General features: G+C 41.6%; 1 protein-coding gene across 1 annotated transcript; it reads left to right on the top strand.

The window, feature by feature from the left end:
• The first annotated feature begins 3,686 nt into the window (after positions 1-3,686).
• Positions 3,687-4,927, top strand: LOC136877827 (uncharacterized). Its single transcript, XM_067152030.2, has one exon. The coding sequence runs from the start codon at positions 3,692-3,694 to the stop codon at positions 4,925-4,927; it is 1,236 nt and encodes a 411-aa protein (XP_067008131.2). The 5' UTR covers positions 3,687-3,691.
• Positions 4,928-17,223: the final 12,296 nt, after the last annotated feature.

Genomic DNA, 17,223 nt, shown 5'->3' with positions numbered 1-17,223 from the left:
GAAAGGGTGATGATGATGCGTGCTCAATGTTGGCGCACGTAGTAAACAATGTACAGGGTGATCAAAATGTCCCTTAACATTTGACGAGGCAATAATTCATAGAACATTGGAGGTAGAGAGGTAATAATTAACACACACATGATTGGCATGGCATGGGGTTTTATTGATACCAAAATAAAGATTGCAAAATGAAGAACAGGTGGCGCTGGACAGCAACACTTCACTGATGCCGCATGAGACCCGTGTACGGAATAAAAGGAGCTGTCATATGAGAGGGTGTCAGATGCGCCTGCGGTCGCGGAATATTGACGTTACCAGAAAAGGCACTGTTAATGAAGCTTTATTTACAGCTGTTGTGGTGTCTCAAATGGTGAGAGATGAAAAGAAGGACATTATGGGACCTGATGAACCAAAATGGTTATGTAAATTACCCCTGAAAGCTGCAAAGTTGAAGAATTTACTGCATCGAACCCAATTTTTGATCAACTCTGAGGTTCGAGCTTTGTACCAAGCGTCTAACTGGCAAGGAAGATCAATGTCCTTTTTTTTTCCTGATAATGCTTTGTTTATTTTTCTACACATACAAACTAGTTTTATCTGTAATAAAATGAGTTGTGTTCTGCAATGTGTTTAATTGTTAAATTTTCCAATGCTTTTAAGGACTTTAGGGACTTACAGCCTTAAAATTTAAATTCTGAAGAATGTGTAAAGTACGATTTGGATTGTTTTTAGCCGTCACCCTTCATGTCTGTTAGGTCCTCTACCCAAAGGCTGGTTGGATCCTCAATAGTTTCACCAACAGCTCTCACAAAAAAGTCTGGCAGCCCCGATTAAATGAATTAGGAAATTAAGTGTGAGGTAGTTTCCCCACTCTTTCCTCAATGAGACAGAATGTACTATTACAGTAGGGGTCGGATGTTGTTGAACCAAAAAATAACTGAAAATGATCAATAAAATGCCTTTAATTTATGGAAACTTGCTAAAAAAAGAATTAAATAATCTTTAATATATATATATATTTACAATTTGCTTTATGTCACACCGACACAAATAGGTCTTATGGCGACGATGGGATAGGAAAGGTCTTGGAGTGGGAAGGAAGCGGCCGTATCATTAATTGAGGTACAGCCGCAGCATTTGCCTGGTGTGAAAATGGGAAACCACGGAAATCCTTCTTCAGGGCTATTGACAGTGGGGTTTGAACCTACAATCTCTCGAATACGAGCTCACAGCTGCGTGCCCCTAACCGCACGGCCAACTCGCTCGGTAGATAGAAAGTCATTTCACATTGGGTTTCATTATGGTTCCGTATTGACGATTATGTTATACAAGGTGAAAACACATTGTTCCAATACATTCAAATCTAATCACAATTCAAGATTGCAAAAGAACATCAGATTACAAGTAACAGTACATGTTTCGGCCTCATTAGGCCATCATCAGCGGCATAGAAATATCTTAAATTATATCATATGAATGTAAATTTTACTCATATTTTGTAATTTTCATTACATTAATTTTAAGCCAATGTTATTTCTATGCCAGCTGAAGATGGCGTAAGGAGGCTGAAACATGTACAGCTTTTTTAATTTGATATTATTACAATCTGGAATAGTGAATAAGTTTGAATGTATTGACTAGGTGGTACAATTGTAGTAGTTTTTTCAACTTGTGCGTACAGTGCAATTCGAACCTCCTCCTTTCACACCCTGGCCCTCTACCTCTTTTGTTTGCTACTTTTTCAACGTTGCCTTAACACATCGAAGGGCTACGACTGGGAAGGTAGTGGCCGTGGCCTTTATTAAGGTACAGCCCCAGCATTTGCCTGTTGTGAAAATAGGAAACTACGGGAAGCCATCTCCAGGGGTGTCAACGGTGGGATTCGAAACCTATATATCCCGAATGTAAGCTCGCAGCTGTGCGACTCTAACCGCACGGTCAACTCGCTTGGTACCTTCACCCTCGCCCCCTCTATACTGTTGATAATAATAACAATAATAATAATAATAATAATAAAAATAATAATAATAATCATCATCATCTGTTTACCCTCCAGGGTCGGCTTTTCCCTCGGACACAGCGAGGGACCCCACCTCTACCGCCTCAAGGGCAGTGTCCTGGAGCTTCAGACTCTTGGTCGGGGATACAACTGGGAGAATGACCAGTACCTCGCGCAGGCGGCCTCACCTGGTATGCTGAACAGGGGCCTTGTGGAGGGATGGGAAGATTGGAAGGGATAGGCAAGGAAGAGGGAAGGAAGCGGCCGTGGCCTTATGTTAGGTACCATCCCGGCATTCGCCTGGAGGAAAAGTGGGAAACCACGGAAAACCACTTCCAGGATGGCTGAGGTGGGAATCGAACCCACCTCTACTCAGTTGGCCTCCCGAGGCTGAGTGGACCCCGTTCCAGCCCTCATACCACTTTTCAAATTTCGTGGTAGAGCCGGGAATCGAACCCGGGCCTCCGGGGGTGGCAGCTAATCACGCTAACCACTACACCACAGAGGCGGACAATAATAATAATAATAATAATAATAATAATAATAATAATAATAATAATAATAATAATAATAATAATAATAATATGCATCAAGTATCATAGACACAGAAAAAATAGAATGTAAAATTCTCAGAAAAATATTTCGACCAATACACAGAGATGGCATATGGATGAAACGACCTACTGAAGAGCTGTACCAGCACACTGACAGACTCACAGACATGATCAGGAAACGCAGACTAACTTTCTATGGGCACATAAAGAGAATGGAAAACAACATACTTACAAAGAAAATCTTTGATGTAGTAAACAGTTCAAGCAAGAAGAAAAAATTGGTATCATGAAATAGAGGAAAACTTAAGGCAGGTGGGGATCAACAGGCAAATGATAGGAGACAGAAAGGAATTCAGAAAAAATAGATATTAAACATTTATAGTAAATGAGAAGAAGAAGAAGAAGAAGAAGACAGGAATATTGTGGAGAGATCAAAGGAAACAGGAGCACAGCCAAAGGATGAAGATATTTTGGGAAGAGAAGATGAAGAAGGGAAAGAAGTGATAATTGTGTCATCATGAGATATTCGAGTTCAAACACTGTCCTTAAGCGCAAAAATGATATGAGTGAATGATTGTTATTTTCTTTACGTCCCAGTAACTACATTTACGACTTTCGGAGACTTCGAGGTGTCGTAATTTAGTCCCGCAGGTGTTCTTTTACGTGCCAGTAAATCTACCGACACGAGGCTGACGTATCTGAGCACCTTCAAATACCACCGGACTGAGCCAGGATCGAACCTGCCAAGTTGGGGTCAGAAGGCCAGCGCCTCAACCGCTTGAGCCACTCAACTCGGCTCGAATACTACATGTACATGTACTAAATATCTGCACCTTTTCAAACAAATATCTGCGTTTTCTTCTTATTTCGAGTGGGCCAACTAAGGACAGCGTTTTATTTTATATTAGAATATTTTCTTTCATTGGGTTTTGATTCAAAGCACGTGCGTTTCTCCTGAAGAATTGTGATTTTATGTTCATAAATCAAGGTTAAAATCACTTGTACTCTCAAATGGTTTAATTGACCGCGAGTGCAGTATTAATGCCAGTCAGGGTCGCAGACGAACAGTTGTGAGTTAGCACGCGACATGGAGGGACCAAGTGCACTTCTGTCTAGCGAGGAGTGGGTTCAAGCCGTGATGTGCCGGCTAGGTGAGACAACAAAGTTTGAACTAGTATCGGTCTCTTATGGTGATAAAAGTAAGGAGCTGAATGGTTTCCTTGGTGACCACTTTCATGTGCACGTGACTGTTATGGTAGACGGACAACAGAACTATCAAGAGCTGAAATTCTTCATCAAGACGCTGCCTAAGGGGGAAGGATACTATGCACAGTTTGTTAGTTCAACCGATGCTTTTCTCAAGGAAGTTGCTGTCTACTCGGATATTTTTGAGCGGTTTAGGAAGTACGGGCTGATTCCACGCTGTCAAGAAGAATTCCCCTGGGCGCCGCAGTGCTACTTCACGCGATCTGATGTCCTAGTTCTGGAGGATTTGGTGGCGGCTGGATTTGAGTTGTCCGACAGGGAAGAGTACATGGACTATTCTCTCTGTGAGTTAGTTCTAATAGCGTTAGCTCGTTTCCATGCTGCATCTATTATATACGAAGAAAAGGAGTCTCAGATATCCGGAAAAGCCTGCAAATTGAACGAACTCTGTTCTGATGTGTGTTTCGAAATTAGCTTTATAAGAAGTGGTAAGAGTCAACTTCAGTTTTGGTTTCAAACTGGGGTGAAAACATTTCTCAGATTAATTAGTATGTCAAAAAAGTACGGAGAAGATTCTGAATGGTTTGGAAAAATTTTAGACTCTTACCAGGATAAATGTGAATTGATGTTCAATTACGTCCAACCTTCTGATAAATATAGGAATGTAATCTGTCATGGAGATATGTGGCCCAGTAATTTAATGTTCCGGTACGCGAGTGACAGGGAAAAGCCAGTGGAAGTTCGTCTGCTAGATTTCCAGGTGTTTCGTTACGCCCCGCCAGCGCTGGACGTGATGATGTTTCTTCACATGGTCACCAGCCGCGAATTTCGGCGGGATCATCTAGAGAAGTTGCTCGCGATGTATCACCAGCGGTTGGAGAGTGAGTTACAAGAGAACGATGTCCCAATACTCCAGTGGGAAGAGTTCCGTGAAAGTTGTAACTATTACAGTGGCGCAGCGCGGATCATGGCTCCGTGCTTTCATCAGATTTATCTGGTACCGACGAACATTCTGACACCTGTATTAAGCACAGAAGATTCATTCAAGAAGTTTTGGCTGTGTGATAGGGACACTGTAGCGCAACGATGTTTCCAGGAGGTGCCCAATTATCGAACCCGTCTAACTGAAGACATTGAGGAGTTTATGGAATATTTTTTTAAATTTTAGAAAAGCACTCGTTTTAAAGGTAAGATATAATAGGACTCTGGGCCAAAAAGTGAATGATACTTAGGGTGACCGACTGTTGAAAGAAGGAGTGAGGGACAAGACAGTCAAGAAAGGGTGACATTCAACAATTTTAGGAGACAGCTACATTTTTAGCTCTAAATTTAAATTTAAAACGACAGAGTTTCAAACGTTTTCAAGAGCATAGTGATCCCAGTTTCCAAGAGCTTTCATTTGAAGTAATAACATTGAAAATTACATTTCGCTCATCGTTGTTGTAGAAGTTTCTTCCAGTCTGCGGGTTGAAGACCACTCGTCTAAGTGAAAACATATAACGGATTCTGGAATAATAAGATAAATATTGAACATTTTATAGCTTAAATTCTATCGCAAGTTTAAAGAACTGGAATTAGAGAAAAATATTCGTGGCATATTTCTTAGTTTTATTATTTACAACAAATATTTTGTAAGTGTACTTGTTGGGCTGATGATCTAGATATTTGGCCAATCTAAACAAGAAGCATACAAGTATCAGCACTTATTCTAAATTTCAACCTCCAGTTACAAGCACTAAGTATAGGAATACTGAAATCCTCAACATAAGTAAAACTATTGCATGATTTATCCTGCTTGAAACTGTATTTATTGGCACTTCTTGCACAAGCCATTTCTTGGTCATTTAGTAGATCCGGAACGCTTTTAGAAAGTCACTATAAGTTGCATCTTTCTGTGTTGCCGAAATGTAAGTTCACAGCTGCACGACCCTAACCGCACGGCCAACTTTTGAGGTAAGATTATTTCATCATGATGACGTTTGTTGTTTAAAGGGGCTAACATGTAGGTCATCGGCCCATAAGGTTATTTCAAACACGGTGTCGAGCCATATAGACTTAATATTCGGCGTTTACCCAGTTCGAGTTCCGCTGTTGGAATAAAATCACCGTAGGAATATTAGTCAGCAAGGTAGGAGAGTTTATGATTTATTTATTATTTTAATTTTTTAGCCAACATAAGACTACTTAGTCAGGTTTATAGAGGTTTATCTTTGTCAGCCCAATACTGTTTCATCCCTTCTGAACCTAATTTTCTTTCTGGGTAGGAGAGTTTCTGGTATTTCTAATGTTAGATTGCGAACAAAAGCCTAGATTCAATTCCAAACCTCTCCCCAGTGCTAACACGCAGGTCATATAGTGACGGCATATGGCGCTGTTGATGGTGATTCGTCCGTTGGATGGAGACCCCTCGATGCTATTCGACAAGACTAGGCTATGTGCCGACACCACGTTTCACCCTTTCTTTACTTCATCATCATCATCATCATCATCATCATCATTTCACACCCAAGCGCGCAGGTCGCCCATAGGCATGAAATCTGCACCAGGCAACCCGAACATGTCTACGAAGATTCCCGGCAGCTATTAGCTAAACAAATCAATATCGAAATTCTAATGGCAGTGTTTCACATAAGAAAATTTCAATGTGTGTCTGAAGACTATGTAGCTGTAATAATGTTAATGTTTTTGGTTTTACACCCCACTGTTAAATGTTATGGTTTTTAGAGATATCCAGGTGCGTTTCACATCGACTGAAATATGTCTTATATCGACGGTGGGATAGGACAGGGCTAAGACTGAGAAGTAAGCGACCAATTAAGGTACAGCACGCTAATATTTGCATGGTGTGAAAATGGAAAACCACCGAAAACCGAGAGTGGAGTTCGTATCAATCATCTCCCGAATGCAAGCTCGCAGCTACGTGACCGAAACCGCGCAGGTATCTCGCTCGGTTTATTCACATTCACAGTTTTCTACCCTCTGAATCCTTCAGTCCGGCTGTGGTATTTGTGTTGATGTATGCATCTGTAGTTTATTGGGGCTAGGAATGAGAGGGAGACGCGTAAATCTTTCTATATGTATTTCTTACATGTCCAGACAAGTCATGATTTTCAGTCAGAGTCATACCTTGATTCTTCACTTCCTAAGTGCACGAGATTGCGGTTGTATTTAATGTCACCGAATGAATCATATGATTTTTACACATGACATTTAATCATATCTGAGAACCAATTATAATTGTTTGAGTTTTTTGGGGGTTGAGGAATAGAGAGTTTTTACTGGCGCACGTTATGAGTTGTTGAAGGTCGGTGTTGATATCTTCTTTTTTCGTTCGATTTATCTTTGATATTAACGTGGTAGTAAATTTGGACGTCATCGACATAAAGGTTATGGCTGTTATATTTTATTTTTTAGAGGAGATATCATTAATATTGACGGAAAAAAAGAGAGGGCCAAGGTCACAACCCTGTGGAACTCCTGCCTTATTGAGTCTTCACTGTAGTGTAATATTATGAGCTATAACACGTTGATTACGATCTGCAAGGTATTCAGTGAACAATTTTGAAGCCTCATACCGAAAAATGATTCAAAGTTTTTAACTATGTCTAGATATTTATCGTGTGAATGCGAATGTAGCTAAGACAACAAACACAAGGTCAACTTTTAAGAAATATGTGGCACATTTTTCTTTTGTTAATTTTAAGTGTAATTGTATCGGGTCCTCATTGAGCTAACTAGTGAGGTGTTGGGAGAATCTACGTTCCATCATTGGAAGGGCCAAGGTTTTAGGGAGTTAAGCAGGTTACTGAGTCGTGGACATTAATTACACACCTGGACGGTGCGATGCTTTCGAACCACTTACCCTCAGTTCAGTTTTCGATTTGGGCCACTCTAAACAGGTATATAAGGTGCTCTGTGGTGTAATGATTAGTGTGATTAGCTGACACCCCCGGAGGCCCGAGTTCGATTCCCGACTTTGCTACGAAATTTTGAAAGTGGTACGAGAGATGGAACGGGGTTCACTCAGCCTCGAAAGATCAACTGAGTAGAGGGTGGTTCGATTCCCACCTCAGCCATTCTCGAAGTGGTTTTCCGTGGTTTCTCATTTATTCTGCAGGCAAATTCCGGGATTGTGCCTAACTTCAGGCCACGGCTACTTTCTTCCCTCTTCCTTGTTTTTCCCTTCCAATCTTCCCAGCCCCAATCAAGGCTCCTGTTCAGCATAGCAGGTGAGACTGCCCGGGCGATGTACTGGTCCTCCTCCCCAGTTGTATCCGCCGACCTAAAGTCTCACGCTCCAGGACTGCCTTTGAGGAGGTAGAGGTGGGATCCGTCGCTGAGTCCGAGGGAAAAAAACCCCAACCCTGGTGGGTAAATGGATTGAGAGAGGAAAGAAAGAATAGAAGACGCTAGTAGAATCGTTTGTTTTATTACGTTGACAGTAAAGTTTGGTAGAACAACTCCCATCTAATACGGTAAAGCATGCTACTGTAGTTATTCTACAGCTATCAGAAGGATATTACTGGTATATTAACATTTCTGTCACATTAGGTAAAACTAAGCATTCGGTTTTCTTTTTTACGTAAGTTTATCATGATGCGTGTGTCCAGTCTTGCGACTGTTTTTTGCTTACTATGAGTCTCCTTCAAGTAAGTCTATCTTTGGCTGTTTTTTTTTCCAGATATTTGACGACATTGATTATCAGTATACCATGCTGCAGTCTGTGATCGAGCCACGACGACCTCCTCACCTGGTTTTGGTTGATCAGCAACTCGGTTTAGCACATCGGTATTGGTCATATTCTGTTCTCAGCTTATTTTCTACAAACGATGCCAGCACCACATCTCAAAGTCTTCTAATTTCATAACGTCACATGCATTCAGAGTCTAGGTGTCACTACAGTTCATCGAACTGGCCGCACGTAGTTCTTCACAAGATCTTGCCTTACGCTGCGGGACAGAGTGAGCTGACATATTGAAGACTGTTCAGCCTTTGCTATACGACTCCTGACTTCAGTCTGATACCGAACAATTTCTGTTAATATTTGTCTGAGGTACCTGAACTGTTTTACCAGTTGAATTATGTTTAAATAAGGAGCAATAAAATGTATATGAAAGTTGTTTTGACGCCTCTGAATATGACACATCAGAGTGACGTAGTTAATAATGGTATATCCGCCTTTTAGAATGGTAGCAGACAAAACAGAACTGGATCATTATTTCCGTTGACTAGACAATGTGAAGTAAGTAAATAGCTGTGTGAGGAATTTCCTACAAAAATTAAAAGTACCATTTTAAAAGAAAAATACGACAATCTTTGACTCACCAGATAAGGCTACCTCCTGCTATCTGCATCAGTAGGTAAACAATTGGCCAGAGGGAGAAGGCGTTACCTTCTAGTTGGCCCGTCCCTCCCCTTCAGGGAGGGGAATTATAAACCTTACCTATGTACTAGGTAAACATAATATAGAGGCCCTACTGGATTAAAAATTATCTCTCTCTAAAAATAAAGAAAAACCTCACATGTGAAGCCAAAAAGAAGTGGCTCAAAATCATTCTCATAATTTTAGTTATCAGTTCCTTATCTCAATTCTGGCTCAAATCCATTTCACCGTGCTTAACTTACACTGCAGGAGTTTCTTCTGTTGGTAGATTTCTTCTGAGAGTGATTGATTAGTCAAAACACTATGTCAATAGCACCGGAGGTCAAGATTATTTGAAGACGCTTGATTTTGACTAACCACAACAACACTAGCCTGAAAATTTTGATTGCATGAATATTGCCTAATACTGATGTTGAAAATCGAATTAGTTTTCCGCTATCACGCAAGGGAAGTTAGAAAATTTTGCACATTAATTAGGTTTAATTGAACATAAATATTCTGAACATCTATTTTTTGAATCCAGGCCTTACAGTTAAAACACAGACTAAATGTCTGATAACACGCCCATATACTTAAAACATGTCTGGCATCAGTCTCATTTCACATATAAGGTAAGGTAAGGGTTATTCTGTCCGAAGGCAGGTCCGAACCTCCGCAGAGGTGTTTCTGAGCCGGAGTTTACGTGCGGTAGGGTGGCCAGTTCCTTTCCGCTCCTCCATTCCCTTACCCTTCACCAACAACGCGTGGCAACCCATCCAACTCCTTTTTTTTTTTTTTTTTGCTATGGGCTTTACGTCGCACCGACACAGATAGGTCTTATGGCGACGATGGGATAGGAAAGGCCTAGGAGTTGGAAGGAAGCGGCCGTGGCCTTAATTAAGGTACAGCCCCAGCATTTGCCTGGTGTGAAAATGGGAAACCACGGAAAACCATTTTCAGGGCTGCCGATAGTGGGATTCGAACCTACTATCTCCCGGATGCAAGCTCACAGCCGCGCGCCTCTACACGCACGGCCAACTCGCCCGGTATATCCAACTCCTGACCACGCACAAACTTGCTTAACTTCGAAGATCTCACGGGATTCGGTGTTTCAACACGGCTACGGCCGTTGACTCACATAGAAGTACAGGCCTATAAATTGGTCAATTTCGTCTCTATGTCCTTATAAAAAACAGTCACAATATGTCGGTCAGCGGTTGCAGATGGAGCTACGGCCTACAGGCGGCCACGGCTGGTACAGCTCTGCACTCCGACTGACCAACCGAGTAGAGGAGGGGTGGACACGGCTTTACCGTGGCTCTACGCCTCTATGGAGAGGGCCTGGGCCCCACCGTCGGCTGTTCTGAGAATGGTTTTCCATTCTCCTGCACTAAGGCAACTGCCGGGACAGTTCCTAGTACAGGCGACCGCCGCCAACCTCCTCACCTTCTCCCAACATATCGTTCACCGTATCACATCTCCGTGGCCCAAGAGACGGTATCACCGTCAGGGGGGCCCGCCGTCCCCTTCAGGGACGAAATGAAAACGTTTCAGTAGTATAGAAGTATAACATTGTCACTGTGTTATTTCAGTGTACTGATGGAGTTGGCCGCGCGGTTAGAGGCGCGCAGGTGAAAACTTTAATTTGGGAGATAGTGGGTTCGAATCCCACTGTCGGCAGCCCTGAAGATGGTTTTCTGTGGTTTCCCATTTTTACACCAGAGAAATGCTGGGGCTATACGTTAATTAATTAAGGCCAAGACGGCTTCCTTCCCACTCCTAGACCTTTCCTCTCCCATCGTCGTCATAAGACCTATCTGTGTCGGTGCGACGCACAGCGAATAATATTAAAAAAATCCAGTGTCGATGTAACTGTTCAATATTTGGACTTGCATACGCCGCTTGTTTGTTGTGAAGGCTCTTGTATTCCTTTTTCTTTCATGTGCAGCCAAGCCGGTACAAATGGGGCAGGGAGAGCTTCGGAAAGATATTATCAGTTCTTCAGCACTGATTACGCACATTAGCCATCTCTTTCTTCTTCTTTTGCTACCGCTTTTTCCCACACCTGTTGGGTCGCGGGTGCGAACTGTGTCGCACATGTGGATTTGGCCCTTTTTACGGCCGGATGTCCTTCCTGACGCCAACTCTGTATGGAGGGATGTAATCACTATTGCGTCTTTCTGTTAATATAAGGAAAGATCTTCATTGGGGTAATCACATAAATGGGATTGTACATAAAGGGTACAGATCTCTGCACATGGTTATGAGGGTGTTTAGGGGTTGTAGTAAGGATGTAAAGGAGAGGGCATATAAGTCTCTGGTAAGACCCCAACTAGAGTATGGTTCCAGTGTATGGGACCCTCACCAGGATTACCTGATTCAAGAACTGGAAAAAATCCAAAGAAAAGCAGCTCGATTTGTTCTGGGTGATTTCCGACAAAAGAGTAGCGTTACAAAAATGTTGCAATGTTTGGGTTGGGAAGAATTGAGAAAAAGAAGAAGAGCTGCTCGACTAAGTGGTATGTTCCGAGCTGTCAGCGGAGAGATGGCGTGGAATGACATTAGTAGACGAATAGGTTTGAATGGCGTTTATAAAAGTAGGAAAGATCACAATATGAAGATAAAGTTGGAATTCAAGAGGACAAACTGGGGCAAATATTCATTTATAGGAAGGGGAGTTAGGGATTGGAATAACTTACCAAGGGAGATGTTCAATAAATTTCCAATTTCTTTGAAATCGTTTAGGAAAAGGCTAGGAAAGCAACAGATAGGGAATCTGCCACCTGGGCGACTGCCCTAAATGCAGATCGGTATTGATTGATTGATTGATTGATTGATTGATTGATTGATTGATTGATGAATAGTAGTGTGGTATGTTGTCTAAATATAATGGTGAGAGTGTTGGGACGGACAAATACACCCAGCCCCCGAGCCAGAAGAATTAAACAGAAGCGATTAAAATAGAACCTGGGACCCTTTGAACCGAAGGCCAGTACCGTTGACCATTCAGCCATCGAGTCTGACACATTAGCAGTTTCTTTCCAATACGTATATTTCGTTCTTGCGCCTCGAAATATCGCTGTGTGACAATATTGAGCCACAGAACATGAATCACTTAGAAAGAAAATTCGTTGATACAGTTCATTCAGAACTGAACCCTTGATGATAGAAGCTTTCTGGACAGAGTTCTAAGCTGAAATATTACCACTAAGGTTCGAATGTTAAAGAAAAGTCATATTTTTTCCTGAGCTTCTTTTACCAGAAGTCTGAAATATAAGCGTAAATGATGGTTCCCTGACAATGTTTGAAGCAATTTTATACTGCTTATGATTGTTTCCGTCATAATTTGCTCATTTTAATTACAGAAGATCAGAAAAGATCAGCAAAAATCATACGAAAAAACTAAGAAAATCTCAAGGGTGAATGAATTCAAATACGTACCAAGTGAATGGATTACAGAAAATTGTAATGAAAAGAAATCAGTAACTTCAAGAATTCCTAAGATGGAAACTGCTTTCCGACTAACAAGAACTGTTTACAGTAAACAATGTATTTCATGGAACAATAAGAATGAAAAATCACGAGAAAAATCTTAGGACCAAGTATCATGAACCCAGCTTATTACCCTAAACCTAATAGTGAAATATACAAGCATATTTCCAAAATTATTGATGCAATTCGAATGTGACGAATCCAATCTGCAGGGCATTTGGAACGAATGAACCGTAACAGACACATCAAATTTGCATATTTCTACAAAACAGGGTCACTAGACCAAAGTGGTAAAAATGATTAGAGAAAGACCTCACTGAATTAGGATCGCCAATTCTACAAGATCGAAAGGAAATATAAATCATCATTCAAACAGGGGACTTTGAGGAGCAAGAAAGGAAATCCACATGATCGGCATCGTCGGAGGACCGGAGACGTGCACAATCATTGAAGACGAAGAACTACGTGGTCCTAGGTGACCCATTCTCGAAGAAGAAGGAGAAAGTCATATTTGGTGATATGTTAAGCATTTTTGTTTAAATTGAGGAGTCGCTTTTAACTAGGTTGTCTACGTCGAGTTTCGAACACAAGATTTCCAAATTCTGTAGCATTCTTTCCTTCCCCGGAATAGGTAGGAGCACGTTTAGATTCTGAGAAAGAGCTGCTGTACAGACGTCTCATTGAGGAAGCTGTCACTTCAGTACATATACTATATTTAGCTGAAAAGCAATTAGCAAAAAAGGAAATTCCATGTTTTCTCTCGCTAAGTTCATCCTTGGCGGATCCAGTTATAGGTCTCTTCACCTTTTAACACCAACGAATTTCAAAAGATTGGTCACGTTTCTAGTACTCCAGTGAATGCTATCATAACTAAACTGAAGTGCAGTGGAGGTGTAAAATTAAGATTTTATGTGAAAGATTTCGGTGACGAGATCTTCACTTTTGACGGAACGATTCTCTTGTGTAAAGCGTCTGAAGTTAAGGTAGCGGCAGTAAAGCGATTTAATGTGAATGCATATTGAAAGCTTTAACGTACAGTAGCTCTGTCGGTAGGCTGTGTTGTCACTAATCACCTTTTTGGTACTTAAGACGTTAGTAATACTCTCATATTTGATCTTTTTTAAAGTCATATTTGGCTAATTTTTGCGGCATATTTGTTTGCATATTGTATACTTCTTTAGGTCATAAAGTTACGAACCCTGATTATCACATAGCGGTTTCTCTAGGCGCAACGATGATATACTTTTAGGAAACACCAGTCAATGTATTTCCTTTCAACACTGTTCTCTGTTACAAGCCTCCGTGGCTCAGGCGGCAGCGCGCCGGCTTCTCTCCGCTGGGTCCCGTGGTTCAAATCCTTGTCACACCATGTGAGATTTGTGCTGGAAAAAGCGGAGGCGGGCAGGTTTTTCTCCCGGTACTCCGGTTTTCTCTGTCACCATTCATTCCAGTAACACTCTCCAATATAATTTTATTTCATCTGTCAGTCATTAATCAGTGCCCCAAAGGCGTGCGACAGGCTTCGGCAGCCGGCACAATTCCTATCCTCGCCGCTAGATGGGGGCTTCATTCATTCCATTCCTGACCTGGTCTAATAACTGGAAACAGGCTGTGGATTTTTATTTTCACTGTTCTGTTACCTAGACTTACAGCCTTCCCAGTCTGATCACAAGCACTCGCCACTGTTCACGTATGACTCTTGTGGTCTCTCTCTCACGGATCCAACAATAGTCAGTAAAATTGTTGACATGGGAGGGATATCACTGTCCAAGAAATTTAAACGAGCATGCACAAAATATCTGATAGAAAGGCACAAACAGCAAGGCGTGGTCACTTTACTACTTTCTCGGCTTCATCCTCTTTTCCGCGTCTACTTTATCCTTCCCCTTTCTCAACTTGCGTGGAAACTCACAGGAGAAGGGCAACTTTTATTTCACAGATAATTTATTTAGATCAGTATATCTCGTTTTATTTTTTACAACTTTTGTGTTTATGTGTATCCTAAAAACTGTATTTTTCTGTAATATTGTGCTCTTTTCTCTTGACTTTTGTAACTTTTAATTTACAAGTACTGTAAGTAGTTCTACATAGTTTAAGTTGATGATATATTACTTTTTAATGATTTGCGATTAGTTATTTACCAATCTAATTCTGATTCTGGTTAAGTATAAGAGAGGGAAAACTCTCCGTAACTTTGCCAGGGTAATTGAATTATCTACCTATCTATCTATCTATCTATCTATCTATCTATCTATCTATCTATCTATCTATCTATCTATCTATCTATCTATCTATCTATCTATTTTCCATCGACCTTAGTACCAATGTGAAACAAGGAAAAACTTTGTAGAGGGGCCACGACTCAGCCCCTTTCCTGTATACGCCTTTTCATAGCTTATTCCACTACCCCTTGTCAAAATGTATTTACATCTATGTTCTAGAACATTTGTAAGAATTTCATACAATACATTATCGGTTCTTTCCATCAAGAAAATGAATAAAAATTCACATAACTTGTTATTCGTTAACCACTGTCCAGATAGCTTCACCAGTCAGCACGATGTGTACCTGGGAGCCATCTGAAACTCGACTTGATTCAGGCTAAGTATGTAATTTTGTTAAAATCTGCGATAACGTCGTGCTAACTCACGTTTTCGGCACCGATAGGATATAAGAGGGCTAGCACCAGGTAGATAATGGGCACGGCCTTAATTAAGATGCGAAAATGAGGAATCTTCAAACTTGAAGATGGTGGGGTCATGACTTTTACCGTGGAGCCAACTCATTCGGTAAGTATGTAATTTTATTTATTTATATACTTGATGATAATGATGATATTTGTTGTTTAAAGGGGTCTAACAGCTAGGTCATCGGCCCCTAATGGTACGAGGTGCAAGTAAATGAAATGATGATTAAAACTGAGAATTTAAAACGAATGATGCTGAAAACATGATCGTGAATACAAAACAATTAGTGGAACCAGTTCACAATGCCTTATTTTCTGAGATGATGCTTGCTGTCTGAAGGGGTCCAAAATCCAGATCACCAGCCCCTCCTAATGGTACTAATCCCAGGTAACGCAGATTCTTGATGTTTCTCGCATGGTGGTACAAATCACAGGTGATGCAGACCAATGGTATATCACACATAATGGCACCTCTCACAAGTAACGCAAACCCATGGTGTTCCTCACATAAGGGTACTACTCACAAACAACGTGGACCCATGGTGTTCCTCACATTGAGGTGCTAATCACGGGCGCCGGCTAGATCCGTGGTGTTCCTCTCAAAGTGGTACTAATCACAGACAACGTATACTCGTGGTGTTGCTCACACAGTGGTACTAATCATAGCCAATGTAGACTCACGCTGTATCATACCTTATGGTACCATCCACAGGGAACACAGACCTATGGTGTTCCGCACATAATGGTGGTATACTCTCAGGTAACGCAGACCCATTGTGTTCCTCACATAGTGGTACCAATCACGGGCGAAGCACATCCCGTGGTTTTCCTCACATAGTGGTACTAATCGCAGGCAACGTAGAACCATGGTAATGAATATTGAATTTTCACGACCGCATTGTAATCGAAACAGACTTTCAACGTATTAGGTCGTGTTACGTACATGTAGTACGTGTTGAATAGATGTTAAGTACAGAACAAAAATGGCCAGCCGGACACCAGTGGGATCCGAACCCACAACCTCCCGATTTCGCGTCGGTTGCTCTACTACATGTACGTAACACGACCTAATACGTTGAAAGTCTGTTTCGATTACAATGCGGTCGTGAAAATTCAATATTCATTGACATGCCCCACAACGGGCGACTTAAACGCACTCTACAGTGTGCTATCAGCAGTGCCAGACCTGTAGCTCAGATCCTTTCAAACAGAACAAGGATGGCCTGGGCCACCATAGCTCAATTGGTAGAGCAACCGATGCGAAATCGGGAGGTTGTGGGTTCGGATCCCACTGGTGTCCGGCTGGCCATTTTTGTTCTGTACTTAACATCTATTCAACACGTACTACATGTACGATACACGACCTAATACGTTGAAAGTCTGTTTCGATTAGAATCATGGTGTTCCTCATATAGTGGTGCTACTCACAGGTAACGCAGGCCCATTCTGGACACAGTGGAACCAGCGCTCGGCACCTATTCCTGCTAGACACCAGTCTGTGAAGCCGAGCGCACACGATGGTGCTAATCACAGGCAACGTGTTCCTCACACAATGGCACTGCTCCTACGTAACGTAAACCCATGTTGTTCCTCACATGATGGTACTAGCGTCAACCCATTGCGTTCCTCACGTAATTATACTAATCACAAGTAGTCTCATGGTTCTAAGTGGTCGCCCCTTTTTGTCGCCTGTTACGACAGGCAGAGGATACCGTGGAGGTATTCTTCGTCTGCACCCCCATCCACACGGGGTACATACGTATTTAAGTATTTAATTAATTAATTAATTAATTTATTTATTCATGTATTCATTTATTTCATCATCATCATCATCATCATCTGTTTACCCTCCATGTTCGGCTTTTCCCTCGGACTCAGCGAGGGATCCCACCTCTACCGCCTCAAGGGCAGTGTCCTGGAGCTT

The sequence above is a fragment of the Anabrus simplex genome, chromosome 7 (genome assembly GCF_040414725.1).
Source record: "Anabrus simplex isolate iqAnaSimp1 chromosome 7, ASM4041472v1, whole genome shotgun sequence".
Classification (NCBI taxonomy): Eukaryota; Metazoa; Arthropoda; class Insecta; order Orthoptera; family Tettigoniidae; genus Anabrus; species Anabrus simplex.
The sequence above is the reverse complement of the archived record's forward strand: the minus strand, read 5'-3'. Positions and strand labels throughout refer to the sequence as shown.